The sequence below is a fragment of the Grus americana genome, chromosome 20 (assembly GCF_028858705.1).
Source record: "Grus americana isolate bGruAme1 chromosome 20, bGruAme1.mat, whole genome shotgun sequence".
Taxonomy (NCBI): Eukaryota; Metazoa; Chordata; class Aves; order Gruiformes; family Gruidae; genus Grus; species Grus americana.
Window position 1 is genome coordinate 9,393,939 of NC_072871.1, and position 23,028 is coordinate 9,416,966.

At 38.1% G+C, this 23,028-nt stretch overlaps 1 protein-coding gene across 2 annotated transcripts in view; it reads left to right on the plus strand.

Moving 5' to 3' along the window:
* Positions 1–23,028, plus strand: part of TTLL11 (tubulin tyrosine ligase like 11) — a 54,782-nt gene that overhangs the window by 16,460 nt on the left and 15,294 nt on the right. For both annotated transcript variants that reach the window (XR_008580013.1, XM_054848821.1), the window contains exons 4-6: positions 685–1,260; positions 1,882–1,977; positions 2,514–2,632. Coding sequence is in view for 1 of the 2 variants with exons in the window: in XM_054848821.1 (XP_054704796.1) it covers positions 685–1,260; positions 1,882–1,977; positions 2,514–2,632 (791 nt within the window). In the remaining variant the exon portion in view is untranslated. The remainder of the gene's footprint in view (positions 1–684; positions 1,261–1,881; positions 1,978–2,513; positions 2,633–23,028) is intronic.

Below are 23,028 nucleotides of genomic sequence, written 5' to 3' on the forward strand. Positions count from 1 at the left end.
GAAAGGTAGTAATTGCATGCCAGGCTTGAGGGGAGTTCTGGTATAAATTAGAAAAACCTTAATAAACTCTTTGTTTATTAAATTTGTGGTATTTGTATGATATCTGTACATGGCTCACTATTCCCTAGTTTTACTAACACTGAGTATCTGATTGTGAAAAATATTCAGTGGTGGAAAAAGGTATTATCAGTGCCAAATTTTTACTTTATCTTTCCTTCTCCTGGCATTGTTTGTCTGCATTCATATCTCAATAAATAAGATGCCTTTCCTTAGGTTAATGATTATCTTTGTCAGTCGTTCAAAATGTAGCATAAAAGTTTAGCTTTGCAATTTCATATATGTCAGCGACCAATAACACGGATCTCGTGAGATACACAGCATTTCATTCTGTAAATTGGTATATAACATTAAAATGAAGTTCCTGGAATCATTTATACGAAGACTTGTTAAATAAAATGACCTTTTATCTGCGCTAGTAACTCCTTACTAATGGTTTTTCATTTGTCTTTGTACTCATCAGTACTGTTTATCTTCCACACTTTTGGCATGGTGTTTACTACTATAGCGATGTAGTCATGTTATTTTTATTTATTTTTGTTTATGAATGCAATTTGTTGGCTTTCATAGTATCAGCCCTTCTTCTGCCCTAATTAGTATCTTTCAGTGTAATTCTTTTCCTTATAGGTTCGTATGATGAAAGATGGTGATCCATCCTGGAAGCCCACTTTTATTGTAAAACCTGATGGAGGGTGCCAGGGGGATGGAATCTACCTCATTAAAGACCCAAGTGACATCAGACTGACGGGAAGCATCCAGAGCCGGCCAGCTGTGGTCCAGGAATATATTTGCAAACCACTGCTTGTCGACAAACTGAAATTTGATATTCGTCTTTATGTCTTACTGAAATCTTTAGAACCCTTAGAGATTTATATAGCCAAAGATGGACTTTCTAGATTTTGTACGGAGCCCTATCAAGAACCCACTCTAAAAAATTTGCACCAGGTTTTTATGCACTTAACCAACTATTCACTAAATATCCATAGCGGGAATTTCATCCATTCTGACAATGTAAACACTGGCAGTAAGAGGACTTTTTCAAGCATTCTGTGCAGACTGTCTTCCAAAGGAGCTGATGTCAAAAAGCTGTGGTCAGATATAATTTCACTGGTGATTAAAACAATTATTGCACTGACACCAGAACTGAAAGTTTACTATCAGTCTGACATACCAGCAGGAAAACCTGGGCCAACTTGCTTCCAGGTAGGTTGGAATTTCTGCCAGGAATGCAGTTGTTTCTATGCATGGATTAATTTCCTGGGTGTTTAATTTTAGACAAGTCTAAAAGCTTGCTCTCGTTACGATCACTGGTTGGATGTAGTGCATTGACTGAGTAGTGCAACCCAGGCAATGCATTGCATCAGCTCAGAGCTTAGGTTCTCCTCACCCCAGTTTTACCTTACAAATCTGTCTCCTGACCTATGTTACTACTTGTCATAAACATATATGGAGCATCTTCAATGGGTATCAGTTGTTAGTAGCAGTATTCACTACAGTTTCCATCTTCCAGGTGTTATAACTGTGAAGCTTTGCAGCTTCCTGGTGCAGCTATGATGATGGCAATTTTAAGACCCGCTTGTCATAGGTGCTAAGATTGATTCCATGGTGACAGATGCAGTATTTGGAGATGGGGGTAGCGTGAAAGTAGCTATTAGTATCAAATTATTTCAGTAATTATTCAGCAATATAGCATGTTTCTCAGTTATTTCTCTTTTGTCCCTCAAATGTTTGTTTCTTCTGGATGTTGACACATGGATGACCATTGCGTTCTCTAGAAGAACACTGTGAGTAGAACTGAAGTAACGCATTGCTTGTTGTGCACAGATTTTAGGGTTTGACATTCTCCTGATGAAAAACTTGAAGCCCATGTTACTAGAAGTAAATGCGAACCCCAGCATGAGAATAGAACATGAGCAAGAGGTAAGACCTCTCAATATGATACTGATATTGGAATGAAATTGTTTAGGTTTAGTTTTCTGGTCTTTTTTTCCTCGTTTGAAAGATGAAAGCTGTCTGGTAATATGAAACCTCCAAGGTTCTCTGTAATTTTCTGCTTTGAAATCATTGCTAATCTTATACACTGGAAATATGACTTATTGGAATTGTGAAAGCTCTCCATCATCTTTGTCATAAATACATTTATTCATCATCCCCTGCAGTTGACTTAATTGTGTTTAGGGGATTGCTAATAATTTTCTTCATGTTTATATACATAACATAAATGGTAACATTGGTAACAGGTTTTTTTTAATATTTCAACCTACTAGAGATACTTGCCAAAAATTGTTGTAATATCATACTGAAAACGTTAAGGTATTTGTGTATTCATTAAGAATTATTTTGTAATCTGTCACTGTGTATTTAAAACATATATGACATGCATGAAGTTTGAGCAAATGTGGAATAAATAATCCTTAGTTCTATACTGAATAATCATATCCCTTTGTAATTTAAAGCTTTCTCCTGGAGTATTTGAAAATGTCCCAAGCCCTGTTGACGAAGAAGTGAAAGTAGCGGTTATCAGAGATACTCTTCGTCTAGTGGACCCTCAGAAAAAAAAGAGAAAAGATACTCAGTAAGCATATTGACTTTATTTGGGTTTTGCCTCAGTGTTTTGCAATGATTATAAAAGTGAAATATTTTTTCCCAATTATGTTACTTTATCCAGGATAATGAGTTCCCAAGTATCTGTGTGACTCCTTCTGCATCCACGGGGTAACTCTTTCAAAAAAGCTTGTAGGATTGGTGGCCTGGTGCAAAAAGAGTACTTGGATTTGTGGATCTTCCAGGGGAAGGTCAGGGGAAAAAACCCAATTCTTTACACTCTCTGTTTAGTAGCAGCAGGTCCACCAAATGGTATTCTCACAGCTCGGCACTGACCACTTCACATGCTGCTTTCTTACAGAAACAGTGGAAGTGTGGAAGGAGCCATGCAAGTGCTCTAGCTCAAGGAATTGAAAAGGTCCACAAACTGATAGTAAATCAGGCTTTATCAGTTCCCCTGGAATATCCTACCTTTGATTAGGAACTGGTGCAAACAATTTAGTGACTCAGGTTTATTTATTTGTACTTTTACTTGAGGCCTCTTTTTTTTTTATTTTTCAAAACAGTCATGAGATGTAAACTTGTGTATTTATTAATTTGCTTGTGTATTGGGTCTGGCTGAGATGGAGTTAATTTTCCGCACAGCAGCCCTCGGTGCTGTGCTGTGTATCGGTAGCTAGCAGGGTGTTGATAACACCCCGGTGTTTTGGCTACCGCTGAGCAGCGCTGGCACAGCACCAAGGCTGTCTCTCCAACATCCCCCTCACCAGCATGCTGGGGGCGGGCAAGATCTTGGGAGGGGACACAGCCAGGACAGCTGACCCAGACTGACCAGAGGGATATTCCATACCATATGGCGTCTGCTCAGCAATAAGAAGCTGAGAAAAGGAGGAGGAAGTTGGGGCATTCATTATTTATGATGTTTGTCTTCTGGAGCAAGCGCTACGCATACTGAAGCCCTGCTTCCTGGGAAGTGTCCGGACATCACCCACCGATGGGAAGTAGAGAATAAATCTTTTGATTTTCCTTTGCTTCCATGCACGACCTTTGCTTTTGCTTTATTAAACTGCCTTTATCTTGACCCATGAGGGTTTTTCCATCTTATTTTCTCCCTCTGTCCTGCTGAGGAAGGGAGTGATGGTGATAGAGCGGCTTAGTGAGCACCTGGTGTCTAGCCAAGGTCAACCCACCACAGCTTGTAAGTCACAAATTACTCGGACTGAATTGCCCCACTGGAGCTGAAAAATTCCAATATTGTATTTAGAAATTGCTTCCTTGATCTCTGATAATAAACATAGTTAAATCTATGATTTAGGAATGAGCGGAACTGCCTGAAGCAGCTTGCACAGAAATGCTTGTGGTAGGATCAGGCTCAGAGAAATATCATCTTCCTTTTTGATGAAACACCTTGTCTTAAGCAGCCCCTTGGAGACATGAAAGGGAGATTTTTTGTTTTGTCCCTAGAAATTCTTGCTTATAGACCTGCCTCCATATTAGAATATTGATTTTGTTGTTCTCTTGGCACTTAGTGGCAAGTTTAAATATGTTTTTCATGTTCTATAATGATTTCAAGGGCAAATTTGCTGTCCTTTTGTAGACAGAGTGCCATGAACAAGACATGATTGATAATACAAGTTCTGTATTTTTGTAGTATTATAAGATCAAACTATCCTTTCACAGGCAGTGGCATACATAGAGGTTGCTGTGGTCAGTGTACAGACTGTCTTGCAAAGCAATCTATACTGTGTGTAACCTGTACTTAACCTTCACTCTTAAGATTACTTTGGTGCACAGAGCTGAAAAAAGATCATTTTTTAATCTGTAATTATGTAACTGGTCACGCCTTTTATTTTTTATGCTGAAGTTATGTCAGGTTTTCATTAACTACGTATTAGATATGGAAAAAAAGGCAAATGATAATTACAAATAAATTCCTGGAGAACGCCAGTGTGTGTGTCCTCGTTCAACTGAGGATTCTTCTCTGATACATTTTGAGTCCTAAATAATTTATAACAGGATTAGTCGATGAGATAAACCATTGGCTCTTCACGGCAAGAATTCACGAGCGAAGCAGCTTTTTTCAGGATAATCTGGTTAACAGAGCATCTTGGTGAATATCTGCGTGTCTTCACCATAAATCAGTCCTGTTTCTTATTGCAAAGGGTACTATTCCGGTAACTTTTTGCGTGGATATACAGGAACTCATTTGTGACAACTGCCCACCCATTCAGCTGAGATTTACCCCTTCTACTTCCAAGTACTTTTTATTGAACTGGGGTTGGTAAGTGGAACTTCTTGAGAGACACACGATCTCACCGTCGGCTTCAAGTAAAGGACCTGGTTCTAATCACCTCTGGAGATTTACACCAAAGTAAAGGCACTTGAGAGAGGAACCTAGCACCAGTTGCTTTTGCCTCATCTTCACTAGCAAAGGTTTTGCAATGCTTTTGCTTTGTGTCCTTCCCCTCACTCGTTTCAACCAGCTCTAACGTGCACGCCCATGTTCCCTCCCACTCCTACCAGTAACTACAGAGAAATGGCATTATTCCTCTGCTTCCAGGACAAAGGCAGTAACTAAATAATTGACTGGAGCTAGAAAGCAGTAGATTACCTATCCATTGTAATATTTTTGCTGGCCTAATTGTGCCCGGCAGCAGTGAAAGCAAAATTTGACCTATTAATAGAGAAAAAAAAATCTGAAAGAATTCCTGTTCTGACAGCTAACCAGCAGCAAACATTGCAGACTCTAGTTTTGATGCTAATTAGGTAATGGACATTAATTTAAGTGAAGTTCTAATGATACATATTTGAGTTTGAACACACAGGGGAAATACTGAGAAGTCTGACTGCATCTCAGGTAAATACTCTGCTGTGGAGATGGATTTGATTTCCCTCTAATTATCTCCCAGATTAAAATAAATGAAGCATCTAAATGTAAGTGAGTTTTAGAAGTCATCCTGAAGTACTTCATTATTAGGAAAGATTAATAGCTCAAATTTTTTTTAGTTTAATTTTTCCTCATCTTTATGGAGTTTTGATTATTTTTTTCTCGCTCCTTTCATGTGACATGTAACATTGAAATACAAGTTAAGTCAAATAAGAGCAGTTTATCATGCCATACGTGTCTCTTAATTTTTCCAACACAATTCCAGTCTTTACATGCACAAATCACTAGTAATTATCGTGGCACTGCCAATAATTAGACATTGAAAATCTGCACTGATACAAGTTCAAACAACTGTACTTAAATATACTTAGTGGCTGTTGTTCCACAGTATGACTGATCTTTTTCTTAGTTTTAAGACTTTGTCCTGGCCATTTAAGTACTATGGTATGTGCTTAATATTTTGTGCGTATAACATGTTTAAACAGAAACTTTAAATGCATGTGAAGATTTTTTTTTTATTACTGTTGAGGAAAATCTCATTTTCCAACAGAAGAGGAAATCTCTTCTGTTGTAGAGCTGAGGGAAGGCTTTGTGTTATTCTGTGGTGCAAAGAACATAAGGAATTAAAATAGAATAAAAGGTGACATGGGCACATGTGCGGCTTTTGGGAGGAATGAGCAGGGTGGGTACCGCACAGCGCCTGCCGCTTCTGACGTTGTGCGGGACACATCCCGTGTACCTCATACTCGTACGACCTCTCCTGCCTGTCGGGCTCCTGAAGGCAGCAGGTATCCCTGTAAAGGTTAACGTCCTGCTTTGCTGTACTCATTTCCTTGCTGCTTCTGAATCCTCTATGTTAGTACAACTGTAGCCAAAGTCTGACGGCAGCAGAGTTTCCAAGTAACTATTAATGGAGAGATTTGGAGCCGCATCCTGCTCTGCAGGGTGAAGATGTATGTCAGCAGCGTGGAGCCTCTCAAGAGGAGAATCTGCGAGTGGCTCTGTGGGTTACTTTGTTAGGCTGTGTTCAAGCCATTCTGTAACCCAGAGGGTGAGTGGTGTCTGGCTCTGCCTGACCACCTAAAGCCTGGGTAGCCCTTTCTGAAATGAAAGATGACAGTTAATCATGTTGCATGGTTTGGTTTACATTTTTTCATTTAAAAAAAAAAAATCCAGCTAAAAAAAATTGTTATGGTTAGAAAAAGAGGGTTTCTGAGTTATTTATTTTTCCCTAATGGAATTTTGCAGGAGCCAAAATGTAGAGCCTTTTTTGCCCTTGCTTTGGTTCCTAAACTAGTCCTATTTTCCTTTGGCATCCTTAAGTTGGAACTGAAGTTTCACTCATAATTAAGAAATTAAAACATTTAATAAAATAATATGGAAAATACTAACTCTCTTGTTTGTGCGGCAGTACTGTTCTCATGGATTTTAAGGCTTGAGTAGATCATCGCAATCATCCAGGCTGATGACATGTTGGAACACACACAGTTATTTGTGGCTGAGCTGTTTTCTTGGAAAGATGGAATTTTAAACTCCTCTGTAAATCTGTTAAATATTATCAAACAAGGCTTACTTTCTTCTAGCATTACTAGGGAGTGAATTCAGGGGGTAGTAATGGCCAGTAATCTTGACTTCTATTCTGAACATCTGTCACTGCTAATTTCAGAATTATCGTGGTGTTTTTTCCAGCTTACATTTTTTTCAGCAATGGTAGCTCTTTCGACTGGAATTTATGATCTAGTGAAGACCTTCAGTACCTTATTAGCCAGTTGGGCATTGTATCATCAGGAGGGAGCTTTCCTCCTTGAGTAAAAAAAGATGGGGAAATGTAGGGGTTTTTTACTTAACGTACTCAAAGCATGGTGTAGAGCAGGGTGGCACATGTCCCTTTATAGGGCTGGGAAGCAATCCCAGGATGCGGTTTTGTCCAAGCCTGTAATAGGCAACATGGCCAGAAAGCTCAGCTACGCCCAACTTCGAGTGACATCCTCGTCACGTAGTGGTATAAGGTGAGGGGTTGGACTGTGCTCCATAATGTCTCTACAAAGAGGCTTGTATAAAGCTTGTATAGTATTAAATTTGCTCTGGGTTTACTTCTTGCAGCTCAGGTGCTGTTCACAGTCTGCTGAAGGTGGGAGAAGACTTCAACTAAAGGAAATTTGCACAATTAAAGGAATGGTCTAATGACACTGAGCAACGTTTAAAGTAAATCAACATTACTTATGTAAACAGTAGTTTAATTAAGATAATCACTGATGCAAATCATTGTTTATATTGTGACTCCAACAGAAAATTCACTTTAAAAAGCTTTGCAAACTTCTGCTTTTTTTGTGCCTAATTTTGAGTCTTTATAGTAGTAAAATGTTTTTGGTTTAGTGTTTGTTTAATTATTAGCAATTGATTCTTTTTAAAATTGCATTAGATTTGAGGAGCAAAAGGGAGTCTCAGTCTTGTATGCAAATATTGTATATTCCTGGCTGTTAGCTGTAAACTATTTGACTGGTGGTATAATTGCAAGCCGTGGGTATCATTTGGAGCGAGTCTGCTCTAAATGTCTTAGGAAGATCATTTATATCAGCTCATCAATGCTAATGACCTGCTTTCCGGTCCTGTCAAAAATATTTGTGCCCTAGTTTATTAATGCTAATTAATCCGGAGATAAGAAGAGACTTCTTTATATTTTTCTTGCTGTTGTTTATTCTGTGTCCTGGTATGATCTCTTGCATTTACATGCCTAGTTTCTTACATATTTCAAGACAAAACCCAAGCATTTTATTCTTTTGACAAAGAAGGCATAGTATTATGACGTTTGTCATTAGAAATATGAGTTGCTCATGGAATAAAATCTGCTTTTTACTTGCTAGAGATGATGAAGGTGCAGCCCCCTAAGTAATATAATGACTTATTCAGCACTGAAATAGCCATTGACAGAAGAAGGAATTGAAACACTTTGGAAACGGAATGTAATTTAATCTATGGCTGTTATAAAAACAATCGATTCATTGTGCCCACAAAAATGAGTGGGTTTGTTTTATTACCTGTTATGGTATTGCTGTTTCTTTCCTAGTTTATCTTTTCTTGAGTGCTATTCTCTGTACATACCACTTCAGTGTTCTTCTATTTGAATTCAGCCTTAAAATTTATTTGTGATGTTCTGATTTTTTTTTCTTCTTTTTAAAATACGTCAGGTATGATTCTCTTCTCTGGATTCTGTGGCTCTAGCAAACGTCAAATATGATTAACTAATTTTCTGAGCAGGAGGAACCCCAGTGTGGTGTGTCTCATATTTTTGCAAGATCAGCAGGCAAACGCTGGCTAATGTCACTCTGTTCTGAGAGCACCCTGTAAATATTCATGTATGTCAGTTGAACTTTTTATCTCTACGTGTTATGTAGTTAGGAAGAAATTCCAGTCAAGGTTATGTTGAACTCACTACACAGAAGATCTTACTCTCTTCTTGCACAAAACAAGATGGTTCATTTTTTCTTCTGTGTGGATTACACATCTTTCTCACTTTAAATGATTTATTTCTCTGCTATAGGACAAAAATAACGGTTTCTAGGAGGAGACTATGTGATCTGTATTAAATGAAAACATGAATTAATTTCTGGACATTCTACTCATGTACTTTCTGCCTTAAATGTACCCTCTGTTGAAGTGGGAGCTTCTTCAGGAGGTGTCTCCTGCTGTGCTGGTGACTGGTGGGTCTAACCTTGGCTGCTAAACTTCAAGAGGAACGTGGGTCTTTACTTAAACAGGCCTCTCGGTAATCTTTCTCTTCTGTCTGTTTCAAAGACATTTTCCAAATCCTAATGCTATTCTTAATTTCTTGATATTGAGGAGCCAATTTGTACTTCCTTAAAGAAGAAAAAAAGAAAAAAAAAAGTCAAGAAATCACATGTGTGGCTGTATACCATTTATTTTCCAGGTACTCTTTATTCAGTTTCATAACCTCCTCTGATGTTTGTGTCATGTTTAATGGAAATATGAAAATATACTGTGCAAAGATGCCTGGAGAGTATGATTATCCTAGATTTTGATGATGATAAAGTCATTCTTGCCACTGATTACTGTATTTATCTCACTATCCATATTCTAAGGTTATGATTGTGTGACGGATGGTTTAAGAGGGTCAGAAACTCAGTGCATAAACATCTGGAGAGACTGAACGGGAGAACGCTGGTGTTGCAGCTATCACTGATCGGAAAATAATGACTGTTCTTCAGTCTTGTTGTAATGTATCTGTGAGTAACTGTATTATGTTTCACAGAGATTCATTACTCAGGGTTGTCAGAGCCTTTTGTATTATATGGGCTGGGTTTAGTGCTTATAAAAATAAGCATGTATTGCACCTAGCTATGGTAGTATCAGTGTTTCGGTTTCCATTTGCTAATTGACACTCTGAGCTGACTGCCAGGGCTGTAGGTTGATTCCTGCGTCCCTTTGCTATCACTTGGAAGTCTGGTCAGGTTTTCAGCTATTCAGACGTTTCTCAAGCACCACCTCTTCATTCCAAGCCTTATTTCTGCCCGAGAGTGTATAAACTCATATGTGTGGTTTTCTTGAGATTGATCTCTCTACTCTGGTTCATTTTGGAGGCTGACACAATTTTTTTCTCCATCAGTCGAAATGACACAGCATTCATATTCAGGATCATTCTGCCAAAGCCCTTTCAAAGTACATTGAATTAGACCTTTTCTCTTTCCTAGAGGGCTTTTTGGTTTATTCCTTCGTCAGGCAATCTGCCAACTTCAGTATCAATTCTTGTCTGTTACATTAGCCCATGCAGCTTTTGATGAGTTAGACATGTGAGGGAGACTTTTAAATGTGATGTTTGTCAATGTTACTTCAGTTCAGATTAGTGAAACGTTAACTTCAGGTTTTTTGTATTTGGGGAGTATTTATTTCTACTGCTATTTCTCATCCTGCTCAGAAAGAACTAACCTCAACTACTCTGTTCAGGTTTGTGAAGCAGATGCTGTAGGTGCCTTGATCTTTGCCCTCTGTTCTTGCTTTTCCAATTATTTATCTGCTTCATGCTTAAGAGCTTTTAACCTTTCTGCTATTGATTAGGACAGGTCCTGTTGGAAATTCTACTATCTACAATGCGAGAGATGTCCTTCCGTGAAGGGAAGGATCTGGTAGCGCTTGACTCACAGAATAGTTCTACGTTGGTTTTAAGAGCCACTTAGAGGACAATGCCACCAGACTGTTTACTACAGCAATAGAAAATACTGAGTGCGGAACCATGGCAAATAATTTGAATGTGCTGTGGTCCTAACATAGAAAAGAATAAAATCTGCTGATAAAAGGTCGGATCTTTTAGTTTATGAGTGGCTCTATTTCACACGTAATCTGAAATGCTTTAATTGACTAAAAATGTGTAAATACATGAGCAATAATAATGTTTCTTCAAAAATAGCTAAAACCGTATCCCTAGCATAGATACAGTTTTTTCTCTATCAAACCATTACACGAAAAGTTGGTTTTGTGAAAACTCTGGGCTAGGACATAAAAGATGCAATTTCTGTTCCTGATTCAGCCAGTTTACTCAGTGGCCTTTAAACAAAACGTTTTCCTTCTGGTACCATTTTCATTCTGTGAAAAGAGGATGATGTCTCGCTTCTCCCATGCATTGCCAGTCTTTCTAAATTATAGTGTTCAGGATATGGCCTGTTACTGTGCTTAGTAGTATATGAGGTCAGTTTATTTATTGTTGTTATATAAAAATATTACAGAACAGCTTCAGTTTTCTTCTCTGGAAGACTCTATGTCTGATTCTACACTCTTCAGTAAATATCCCTGGTGGTTACTAAGGTTTGCAAAGCGTTCTGCATGTTTTGCCAACCTGATTGTCATTGGTCACCTCCTTGTCTTTTACTTTCTCCCATACAGTCACTGCATTTTCTATACAATGTCATAACTTGGAGTATGGTGTGCTATTTGAATATTCAGGATATTAAGATTTAAAAAAGGGGTTTTCTCAGTGTCATTCTTTGATGGTGTTATTTTCATCTTCTCATTTTTACAGTCCTTTGTTAATAAAACAGAGAACTTATGGAATATCATTGTAGTGCACACAAACACAGCACTAAATAACCCCATGCCTGACAACAGATAAATTAATGATTATTTCTATTTTAACCTTCACCACTGCAAAAAGTGCTGTTATTCATAGTCCAGTTTTGCAAGTTGGTCTGTGTTTGCTCATATATTGTATTCTCGGCACTAATGTCTTGAATGCAAAGACTGTGTTTTAACTTCGACATAAAGAGTGAATTCAGTCTTATTTTGAATCTCTTGAAATGACCCCATATTGAGGGACAGCTGGAAGCGCTTAGAATGTACTAAGCAAGCAAGCTGATGACAGGCCCAGTTCGTTTAAAAAATTTAATGGACAAGAATTGATATGGGTTGCAGAATTGTAAAAGGTTCCATTTTCAGTGCTGTGAAATTAATTGGTCCAAAACCGTGGTATGCTTTTGCAGTAATTGGCGTGCTGCGGTGCCCCTAGCTCTGGTGTGAACCGAAGTCTGGTTTTATGTTATCAAATTGCGAACGGAGACTGGTTTGTCCAATTAGACTTGAATCACAATGTTTTGAGATGCAGCTAATCTAATTACATTTTTATTGACATTTCTTTCCTTTCTTTTTGCTCTCTAAAATTTCTAGCAAGCAATAGAGGAAGGATTGGAAATAAACTGAGCAATGTGACCTGTCAAGAGTGTTCCCATAAAATCTGAACTTTGTAAACATTCTAATATATCAAAATGTGCTATAGCAATTATGTGTCTTAGATATTCAAACTGTATTACATTTTAAGTTGGTCATTAAGAAGTCTTTTTGCTTTTTTCCCCCCCCCCTCTTACGATGATTCTTAAATGAAAAGAAAACCTTGGTGATAAAATACAGAGAAAAGGAAGGTTTTATCAGAATATGTCACTTTCCTCTAGCCTTTGTAGTGCAGACACAAAAGTTGCTGTAATCTTCAAGGTTTGCTCCAAAAGAAGGGAGGTCAGGAATGAAGTGGGGTGGCTGCTTAGTCTCCTTCCAAATGGCATAAAAAGGAATGTGGAGGCGGTGGGTCTAAGTACATCTTTGAATTCAGTTATTTGATTAGAGATTATAAGTGAGTCTTAATGGTGATAGAATCTGGCTTCAGGCACGCTGTGTTTTGCATCCCTCGCAACCAGTGGTGATGGCTGGGGCAAGAGGAGTCCCGCTGGCTTCACTGAGGTGGGATAAAAGCCCGGTAGCGAGGCTTCGCAGTGCTTGGCGGCTGTTCGAGCCTCGTTCTGTATCTGAGAGCATAGATGTTGGAGCTCCTTTGGTGCGCGCTCCTGCTTTGACTGAATTCTAACAAAGTAAGCTGCTTTTGTGTTGTTTTGGGGTTTTTTGTGTTGTGTGGTTTTTGTTCTTTTTTTTTTTTTTTAAATATAAACTCGGCAATACTTCAAAACATCCCTGGGAGCTTTGTTGCATACGGATGTTTGCTGGATCCAGCCATTGTTGATGGCAAGCTTCAGCTGAAAATTCAGATTGAGCATGGTCAGAAGTTTGCTCAGGTTACATTGGATAGGATATAAAACAAATAGCAATGTTGACCTTAGTCATCAAGCACTTAAGTGCTACTTAAGTGTTTTGTAGAGTTTAGCGTTCTGTACCTTTGAGAGAGTGAAATTACTGTAGTTGTTAAAGCCAGTCACCTTTTCCTTTTACCTCAGAGGTAAACTGGCTTGTAAAAATAATATGGTAGAGGAGTCCTTCATGTTCTTAGATCTTCTTTCCACCGCTCAGGGCTTCTTGTATGTAGCCTTCAAGGCTGACATCTCTTCAGCCTGAAAAGGCTTAGTGGTTTTGTGTTGAACAAGGGCTTAATTTCCAACTAATTTTCAGTACTTGGCTTAGGTTGGTTTGGGCTTCTCTGCCTCAGTCATCTCAGCATCTATCCAGCTCTGAAAGTGTAACACGTTTTGTCAAAAAGCGTTAACCTGGACTAACTCTTAAGTTGAAAAACTGTCGTGTAGAAAAAGCTAAACAAATGTATTTGTGCCTAGTGAATCCACTGAAGAGAGTACCACAGCTTAGCGTGCCGTCTAACGGGAAAACAGACTGTTCAGCAACGCTCCACAGAAGGAAGTAACTTTCTGCTTATAAACTTGATTTAATTGAAATCTAATTTCTTTCTCTTATAGGGAAAGAAAGTTTATTCTGTCTTCTGTGCTCATTCTACAGATGCCATCTCCTTTCTTCCTCTGCTAGACTGCATTAGTCGCAGCCTGTCTAGCGCAGCGCAGGAAAACGAGCAGTTGTTTCCTTTAAGGGAACTGCTTAATTTTTTAAAGTACATTTTTAAGAGATAGTACTACATTTTCTTGCTTTGGGTTTGCTCTATTTTCCTTTTTAGTTTTCCATACAAGAGAGCTGTTGTGTTTTGAAGTTAAAACCACTTTTTTTCTCTCTGTCTTAAAGTATGGGGCAGAGGCAACATCTGCATGCCTTGTCTGTCCAAGTGGGCTCACCGAATTTCCATGTTCATCCAGGGAAGGTGATTAGTAGTTAGACTTGAGTGCAAATTCTTTTTTTTCCTGACACTTCAGTATGCTAATCATTTGAACTGAGGTTCTGCTATCAGCAAAATAATCTTCACCTCTACTTTCCCTGTAGCTTGCTAACATAATCTGGGCTTTGGGTGGTATCTTGAGTTCCTGCAGGAGTAGTGTTTCAGCTGCACTCTTCAGTATATAGCTTTTTCATGGCTTTTGTATATGCCACAATTTCCATTATTAACCTGCAGTTAAATACTTCTTGAAGGAAATTTGATTTTCAGAATGTTAGCTTAGTTGCCTTGTCTAAAATTAAGGATATATGTTTATTTAATTTGACATTTTCCCCTTTTGCCTTCTTGAATGTATGTTTGTGCTGCACAGAAGTAACTCTGCTTTTAAATTAATTTTTCCACTTAATCTATAATGTAAACTCCAGTAACTTCTAATTTACTGTAATCTTTCTGATACTAAATTACTTCCCACCAGATAGTTTTCATAAAATAAGTGTACAAGTGTTTACTACAAAGGTAAATTGTAGTGTATAAAGTGTGTATTTGTGTATATATGTCTGTAGATACAGCATGCCTATATGTATCGTTGTATAAGGTATAAAAATGTCTTATTTCACTTGTCTCCTTGCCATCTTTACAATCTGTATGTTATGTGTACCTAAAACTACGACCAACTGTTATAGTTTTGATTGCATGAAATGTGTGGGGTGAGCCTTGAATACTTTGTCTTGGTTTTCAGTTATATCTTTGTAAATTCTTATGTGCCTGCTGACTTGCAGTATGTACTTTATGTCCTCTCAGGAATGGCACAGGCCACAAACAAATTGATTTAAAAAATAAGTTTTCACGCAAGTTAGATGATGTTGTAACAAATCGATCGGTCAAGGGCATACTGAGGTATATCACCTTACTAATAAAAGAAACAAATCGTTTCTGTGAAGTAGGGCGCCTGGGCCACATAACAGTGTTTTATTAAGGTAACAGTAAAATGGAATAAATGAATGCACGGGCATGGATTATATCCCTGAATACCAGTGGAAAGTTCTTACATGCACATGCCTTCTAAGAATTATTTATTTGCAATGTATTTAGATGTCATGGTTAAGAACGGGAGAACTCGTAGCAAATCGTTGTCAACCTTGGTGCAGCTGTGAACTATAGAGCAAATTTAATGATCTAATTACCCCATGCCATTATAAGAAATAACATAATTCATTTATGTATTTTCATTTGATGCCAACAATCAATTCACTGTACTCTAACGTGAAAGCCCAAGTTTAGTGCTGGTAGTTTGAACAAAATACATTCCGTTCTTTATTTAAGACAGACTGAAGTAACTGATAGTACTTTCCATTGACCGCAAAGTGTGTCTCAGCCGGCAGATTTCACAGACTTGGATGCATGATTTGGGGTGAGCACTGAAAAAAAATCAGCTCAATTCTAACATGAGTTGGAATTTTAATGGAAGGAATTTTTTTCTGCATGATTTTTAGATATTTCCGAATATTGAAAATGGGGCAATACTGTTTGAATGAGGTTATCGTATTCTTTTCAGTCTGAAGAGTGAGTTTGTTTTGAAAAAGCCCTCTTGCTTTTAAAAGGTTTTGAGTAAAACTGTGAGGATACTTGGAGGAAGATAGAAAGGATCCCGGTTTTCATTGCAAATTTAATTTTGCTGATTTTCACACACAGTCATTAATTTTTTTCAACTGAAGTTGCTGAGATCTTAATTCTTTTTCATCCTTTAAAATAAAATAAAGCATTCCTAGGTTTTTCTTTACCCAAATAACCTCTGAAGTGGGATATCAAAATGTGATGTAGGGTCTTCTTCCTTCACAAGAAAATACCAGAACTAGAGGGATTAGAGATTTGGTAGTTTCTGAACAAGTATGTCCTGTAAAATGTAAGTTGTGTGACAGTCCTTAGAGGAGAAGCAAAATCAGCCTAAGGGAGCACAGAAGTAGAAGACAGGGAGATGTGAATAAGATGGAGATTACCTGAGCTAAAACCTGATAGACTAGGGAAATGTAAGAATTTCCTGTTGGAATTAGACTTTTACCCATGGACATTTAACTGGAAATTGTTCCTTAGACTAATTCTAGGGCACTAGAAAGTGCCCTAGTTTAAATGCAGGTTCCTAATCTGTAAAAACAAACTTTACGGCGCTGTCTTGGGACGTATTTAAGTGCATTCACTGTTCCATGCTTTGCACGTCGGTAGGTATGGCGCTGTGTTACGTGTGTGCTCGCTGCTCTAGATCCGGAGCCTTGAAGTGAGCGGGTCGGTCTGTGCTGCCTCTTCGCCGGCCGTCGGGGCAGTCGTCTGCCAGGAGGGACCCGCTCAAGAGCTCTGGGACACATAGGGCAGAAAACAGAGCCACGAAATGGGGCCAGCTTGGGCTGCTCGTATTTTGACAATGTTCCTACTGGAGAGAAAAATCCGTCATTTATACTAACAATTTAATATAAAGATATATAAATAACAAGATTTTTGAGGGTATTTTTAATATAATCTCGGGCCAGGTTTCAGGCCTGAGGAAATTATAACAATTCATGTCAGACATTCTTACAAGACACTTGATATGGTTCTGGAGTTTAAATATTACTGCACTCCTTTAACGTGTTCCCAGCGTTACTGGTTAACGTGTAAACGCTTGTTACTCCAGGGAGACTTACGTGGGCAACTACGGGCACTATCATATCTCTTTGCAGAAACAGTCTTAGATGAAGCACTCAAACCTGCAGTTTTGGATTTTCTTTTTCTTTTGCTACTTGACTTCTGTTCACCTCCTAGGTCTTCCTTCCTCCATTCTCTGTTGCTTTGAACTTCTGTAGATTTTTTCCACTGTGTGGTAATATTGACGGGCTGCTTTGCAATCATCTCTGCTAGCTGCTTTCCTCTCTGGAAGAGCATCACTTTAAAATAACATGGATAAACATGACAGCTGGAAATACCAATTTTTTTGTTTGTTTTATGTCCTTCTACATGAATACTGTGATTTGTTGGGACAAAGTTGAAAATGATATCTTTTCCTGGCAAGACATATACTTTTCAAGACTTTTTTTCTGTTGTAACTATAGGGTAAATGCAAGCATTTATTTTGCTAGCATTTGGTCTTAAATAGACCTGGAATGAGAAGTGAAGGAAAAATGGAGATTATTTCTCTGATTTTTTTGCAGGAACTTTATTATTCTCATCAGCTTCAGGCCATCAGAAAGTTGCGTGTTCTCAGATACTGCACATAGTGAGTATGAATATTAGATCAGAAGCGTATCTGAGAACTGTTTGCTTATTCCCCTGTTTATACTCACATAATAATGGTGAGGGAGTGCAGAGCAGGTTTTTAAGGGACAGCAGAATGAAGTGCTTGGGATTTTGGCTTGACTTAAGCACCGGCATTGAGCAGAAAAATAACATTTTTCCCTCTTACAGATATCCTTCAGGTGTCAGTTCTGCGGGATCCTGGTTTTATTACATCAATCACCAGCAGCTTAAGGCTTCCAAAAACATAGTCACAGACAGATGTTGAGCCTGTCTGGGGATTAGAAATATCCTCTTCCATTAAGTATAAATTAACTTAATCATCAGGTATGAAAGATAAGCAGCATAAACATCATTCCCTGAAGCTTTCATTAAAATTAAAATTCTATTTAAAACTAGGCTCGTATTTTCTATGACTTGATCCCCCTTCAAAGAGATTATATCTGCTGTAAATTTTTACAGTGACAGAGTGACAGAAATTAATGTATTGGGGGCAGTGATGTTCTCTATAATTTAACTTCTGCTGCTAGTCATCTTTTAGCTGGAGAGATGATTGGCTTATTTTTAAGTAATAATTGGTCTCCAGTCTCTGAAAAAATTAGAAAGCAATAAAACTGCCTAGCACCCAGTTGCCACAAAATGAAAGCAGAAAGCCGCATGACTTAGCAGCGCAAGCGGCAGCAGCGTTATTTTGTGTGTGTAGCCTTCACCTGCTTTAATGGGAGGATTACTGCTGCTGAGATGCAATTGCACTGCTGCTTTCTGCTCCGCTGGATGACAAGGGGAAAGCTCCTTTTCCACCCTCGCATAATCACGACTGCTTTCTAAGAATGATTTCCACACGGGAAGAAATACCGTGGGGTTTAGGGGTTTTTTTCTGTTCTACTCTAAGACACTTGGTGGTCTAATTTAATGTTGGTTTCGATATATTATCAGGCTTTACAACTGGGTTTGCCTTTGCAGTATCCTATATTGGTATTTTTCAGGCACACTTTTCTAAAGAAACAAAGGAAACTGGAGAAATAATGAGGCACATAAGTACCTTAAAAGCAAACAGTGAACACAAATAAATCTGCTAGGAATAGTAAAAGCTACCTCCACAAAAAATAAAGTATTGGGGACCATATTTAATGATCTTTGTTCTATAATAATTTTTTTGCTACAGTGGAACAAAGCCTTTCGATGCAGGTTTTGCATTGCTTAGCCATTATTTCATTATAGTAACGCCGTATTTTCTGCAGCACTCAAATAAATGACAGGTAATAGCATAAGCATTCACTGCTTCTGTTACATGAAAAGAAAGAAATCTTTAGTTAATGCAGACTGATATTACCATTATTTTTAAAAAGAGAAAGTTGGAAATAAAGAATCTCAACTAATAATTAGGAAATAACTATTTTTCCAGCGCATTGTACCTGGGACTCCTCAAATGCATTTTTTCACTTAAATTATTTAAACTATGTATTAGGGAGTCCTATGGAAATAAAACCAGAGCTCAGATGCAACTGTTACATCCCGTTGGATGTTTATTCCAGGTGCAGTATCTGCTTTGTATCTCTAAAGGATGTCTCTCCTCTTGCTGGTGTGCCGCTGCACTGATTCCTGCCCTCGCCTAGTAAGGTAGGAGTTTAACAAAACTAGATTTAATCACAGTATCACTGGTGAACGCTTAGAGTGTTGGATATCAAGTTTGAAATGGTTTATTGGATTGAGCTGTAGTTTAAAATACAAGGGAATTAACATAGCTTTTCTGCCTTCTGAATTGTGTAGTAGGCTTGTTGAAAACCTAAACACTTCTTTTCATACATGTTTCTTTTTAAAACACCCTAAAATTAAGCCCTTCCTGATCTGGAAGATACTGAGATCACAAGAACCTAAATTGTCTAGGAGAATAAATTTTTCTAAGGATAGTGGAACAAATCCTCACTTCTTAATCAGGGCAGATAAGATCCATTCCAAACTATGGAGAATTCTTCAGATAACGAAGTGACTTGACTTTTGGGTTTCTCTGAACCAGTGGTTTCTCTGGCTGGGTCATCTGAAATCCTTCCATAGCTGTGTTGTCAAGGGAAGGATGTAAATCTCTTGTGTTCCCAGTGCTTTGGTATTTTACGGACGGCTAACAGTGTTAGCTGTTGCCCATATTTGAGGACAATGGAATCTGAAAGTTTATTCATAATATGAATATTGGAAGCTATTATTTCTGTAGTATTCTCCTTATAAAAGTAGACAACAGGATCTTGAATGGTATCATCTAGGAGTGAACAGAAATGGCCATGTTCGTGTAGGCTAAAAGTGCAAAGTTGACCACAGTGTGCCTCTGGTTCAGAAACTCCTCCGAGCAATGCACGATTCAGGCAGGAAAGGCTCTGTACAACTCCTTTGAAAGGGAAGTCTTCATCCTTGAATAATATTGTTGATACTTGCAGTAAGTATCATTGCTTGTGTGGCTATTGGACATGTTTCCCAATACAAACTGCATTTCTCCCTAAACAAAATGTCCAGGACAGCATGTTAGCTTGTCTTAGGTTTTGAGTTTGAAGTGGAGGCTCTAGTCTTCTCTGCAAACAATATGAAAATGTCAGTAATATTCTCATCCATCGCTTTGTGTCCTTGGAGTGGAGCAAGTCAGGATGCACACTAAGTTTCTGCATCTTGGAAATGCTCATTTAATGATGAGGTAAGGCAGCAAACTTTCAGTCTTCTGTTTTCTTTCAAAAGCTATTTAATCTTTAATGAGAAGTGTTGGTTTTTATAATAAATCCACCCAATCTGAAGAGGCAGCAAAACATCCATCTCAGAAAAGGGAGTGATGTCTGTGGAGCTTACAGAGTATGATAGGTGGTAAATACATAACACTCGAGGGACAGAAAATGGAAATAGCACAAATAGCAATGTTGTGCATGAGAGCTGCTGTGATTGTTGATGACAGTCTGCTGGGACTTTCATTTAACTTTTTCAAGAATCTGATAAATTATTTTGGTTATGTTAAGCAAATGGCAAGGCTATGGAGTACATTTTTAATTTATCCTTGGATTCACCTAAAATGTATTTGCCAGCTCTCAGAAACAAACTTAGTGTGCTCCATTTCTTTCACCCTCCCAGAGTGAATGCAATATTGAAGTTGCAGGCCAAGTTAGACATGGTCATGCTCGTGATGAGGTTAAAGTCGAAGTGAGGTCATTTAACTGCTTTATTTCTTTGAGCCATGAACGCTCCAAGAGAGATGGAAATTGTAACTGCTTTCAGCACTTTTTGCTTCCAGGAGACAGGATAGCTGTTGCGTTTGCCAACTGTATTTTGTATGATGTGAAGTTAGTTGACTGCCAACAACGTGCTGATTTTCAATCCTTATTTTTAATGTGATTGATTCTGCTCTTTGAAATACGGATTCATTGCTGTGGTTGCTTTGACTGCTTCAAAGCATTCTTGAAGCGTTGAGTAAACTATATGTAAGAGCAATAATGTTTCTAACATAACTTCAAAAATCTCTTACTCTGTGGGGTTTAATATTCTTTTAATACTTTTATCTTTGTGCAACCTTATTATTATTTTGAAAGTAGGAAAAGCTAGTGCTATTGATGTTTTTTATTTGCCAGAGGGTGAAGAGGAGAGGAATATTCAGTTTCTTCAAATGAAACTCGCAGGTGGCCGGTACAAACCAGGAGATGCTGATGATTCCCTGAACGCGCAGTCAAACTGTGAAACTTCTTGCTATCACGTACCGTGAGTGCTAGAAGTCTCTCTGTGTTAATACAGTAATGGGATTAGTTCATAAAAGACAATTCATGAATGGTGGATAATACAAAGACCCTGTTCTGGCTTTGACTTACTGTTTCCTAAACAATTTACTTCTGTGAGTGAGCACACATACTCTTGCCTACACACTTCAGTAACAAAACACCTAGCTGTTTTTTGAGAGGTCCATCTACTGTGGTGATAAATGGGTGGATAGATAGATTTGTCGTGCAAAATATTCTCTGCTTTTAACTATGTTAACATAGTCCTTGCTTTGAGAATAGTGGCTCAGCTGAGGGAATAATTATAGCTTCAGAATCCAGAACATAATGTTTTCTTTTATTAGGTAAGCAGTTGTCAGCTGATATAAAAATTGCTAAATTTTTACTTCTAGCAATGCCCTAACTGTTAAATATAGCAAGTAAGCATTCTTAGAAATATTAATATTGCAATTCTTACCTAATTTCACTCTAAACTTGGCAGCTAAATTTTATATACAAGTATACAAAATGTTGGGAATTTTGAAGCCTTTAATTAGTAGTTGCAAATTTGTTTGTCCCTTAGCAACTTGTATTTGCATAAAGAATAAGGCCGGTCAGAATGAAAGGGATAAAACATAGATGGAGGAAGCATTAATAAATTAGTAATCATGTATAAAAGATTAGTCTTAGATGTCGTTTCCATAAGCTTTATTAAAATTGAAATTCTTTTTTAAAGATGCAGTTAATATCGTCTCCACAGTTGATCATTTCTAAAGAGAGATCTGTCATGAGCTGCAGAATTAGAGAAATTAATGTATCGAGGTCAGACATTAGTATGTAAATTAAGCTTTGCTTTTATTCTGTATGGCAACAGAAGCATTACCTTATATTTGACCTTTCATTCATTTAGCCTGACTCAGCTGTGTCAGTCAAAACAATTAATTCTATGGAGTGGCTTTAAAGCGCGAGGCTCAGCTTTCTTCTCCTCCCCTGGCCTGTTGGAAATCCCAGGAGAAAGGAGCTAATGGAGGAAACCTGTGCGAGATTCTCTGTCTGGAGATTTGTTTCAGCATTTTGGGGTTTCTGATCCCTTCCCCACAACTTCACTGCAGCGCTCGGCCACGCATTTTGCCAGGTTTTCAGGGAGACTAGGGCCAGGCGCAAGAACCCTGTGTGGTGTGCCCCGAATGACACAGTGTATAAGATGGTAAATATGCATCCGAGTTTTCAGTAACACTTTGAATCCGACAGGTAACATTACAAAAACGTGTACTTCTGTATTTTCCAATTGACTGATGAGTTAATGGTAGAAATGAAGGTGAAAATCCCCCTTGTATTTTCATTGTTGCCGGACTTTGAGCTGTATTTCTGCTTTTTGTAGGTGCGCTGCCAGTGCTTATACCAGTCTTTGATTGCACGACCCTTGGGGAGTTATGTCATCCGGCTCACCCTTATGGTGTGGCGATGGCAGATGGCAGCGAAACACAGAAGAAAATGTAATGGTGCGTTGCAAGCGAGTGTAATTTATCTAGCACTAGGGCAAAAATATGTTGTGCACTGTTTCCTTGCAAAAATGTGCAGATCACAGTAAAATTCTGTTTTTATAGATACCGAGTCTGGCTGTAATATACCTAGGTAAGCAGTTTTTCTTAATTAGTTGTGTTGAGACCACATTGAGATTGGGTGCATGCAAGTGTGTTGAATAGATCTGCAGAAAATAAACTTTTATTGAAGTACTGTCTGTGGAAGCAGTGGAGAATTATACTCTGAATATAGCCAGTGTAAATGCCTGCAGTTAAGGTGAGCGTGCAGAATAGGCAAGTCTTTGTATCAATTCAGTTTTACAGATACGGACAAGCTCTTGTGCAGGTTTGCTTTGGAAAGTCTTGATTTTATTAAAACCACAAAGTATAACTCTAATTAAAATTAGATGATCAAATTAATTAAGCTTCAGTGCATCAGAAAAGGAAATCTTGGGTGGGAAGCTAAAGAATGAAAAC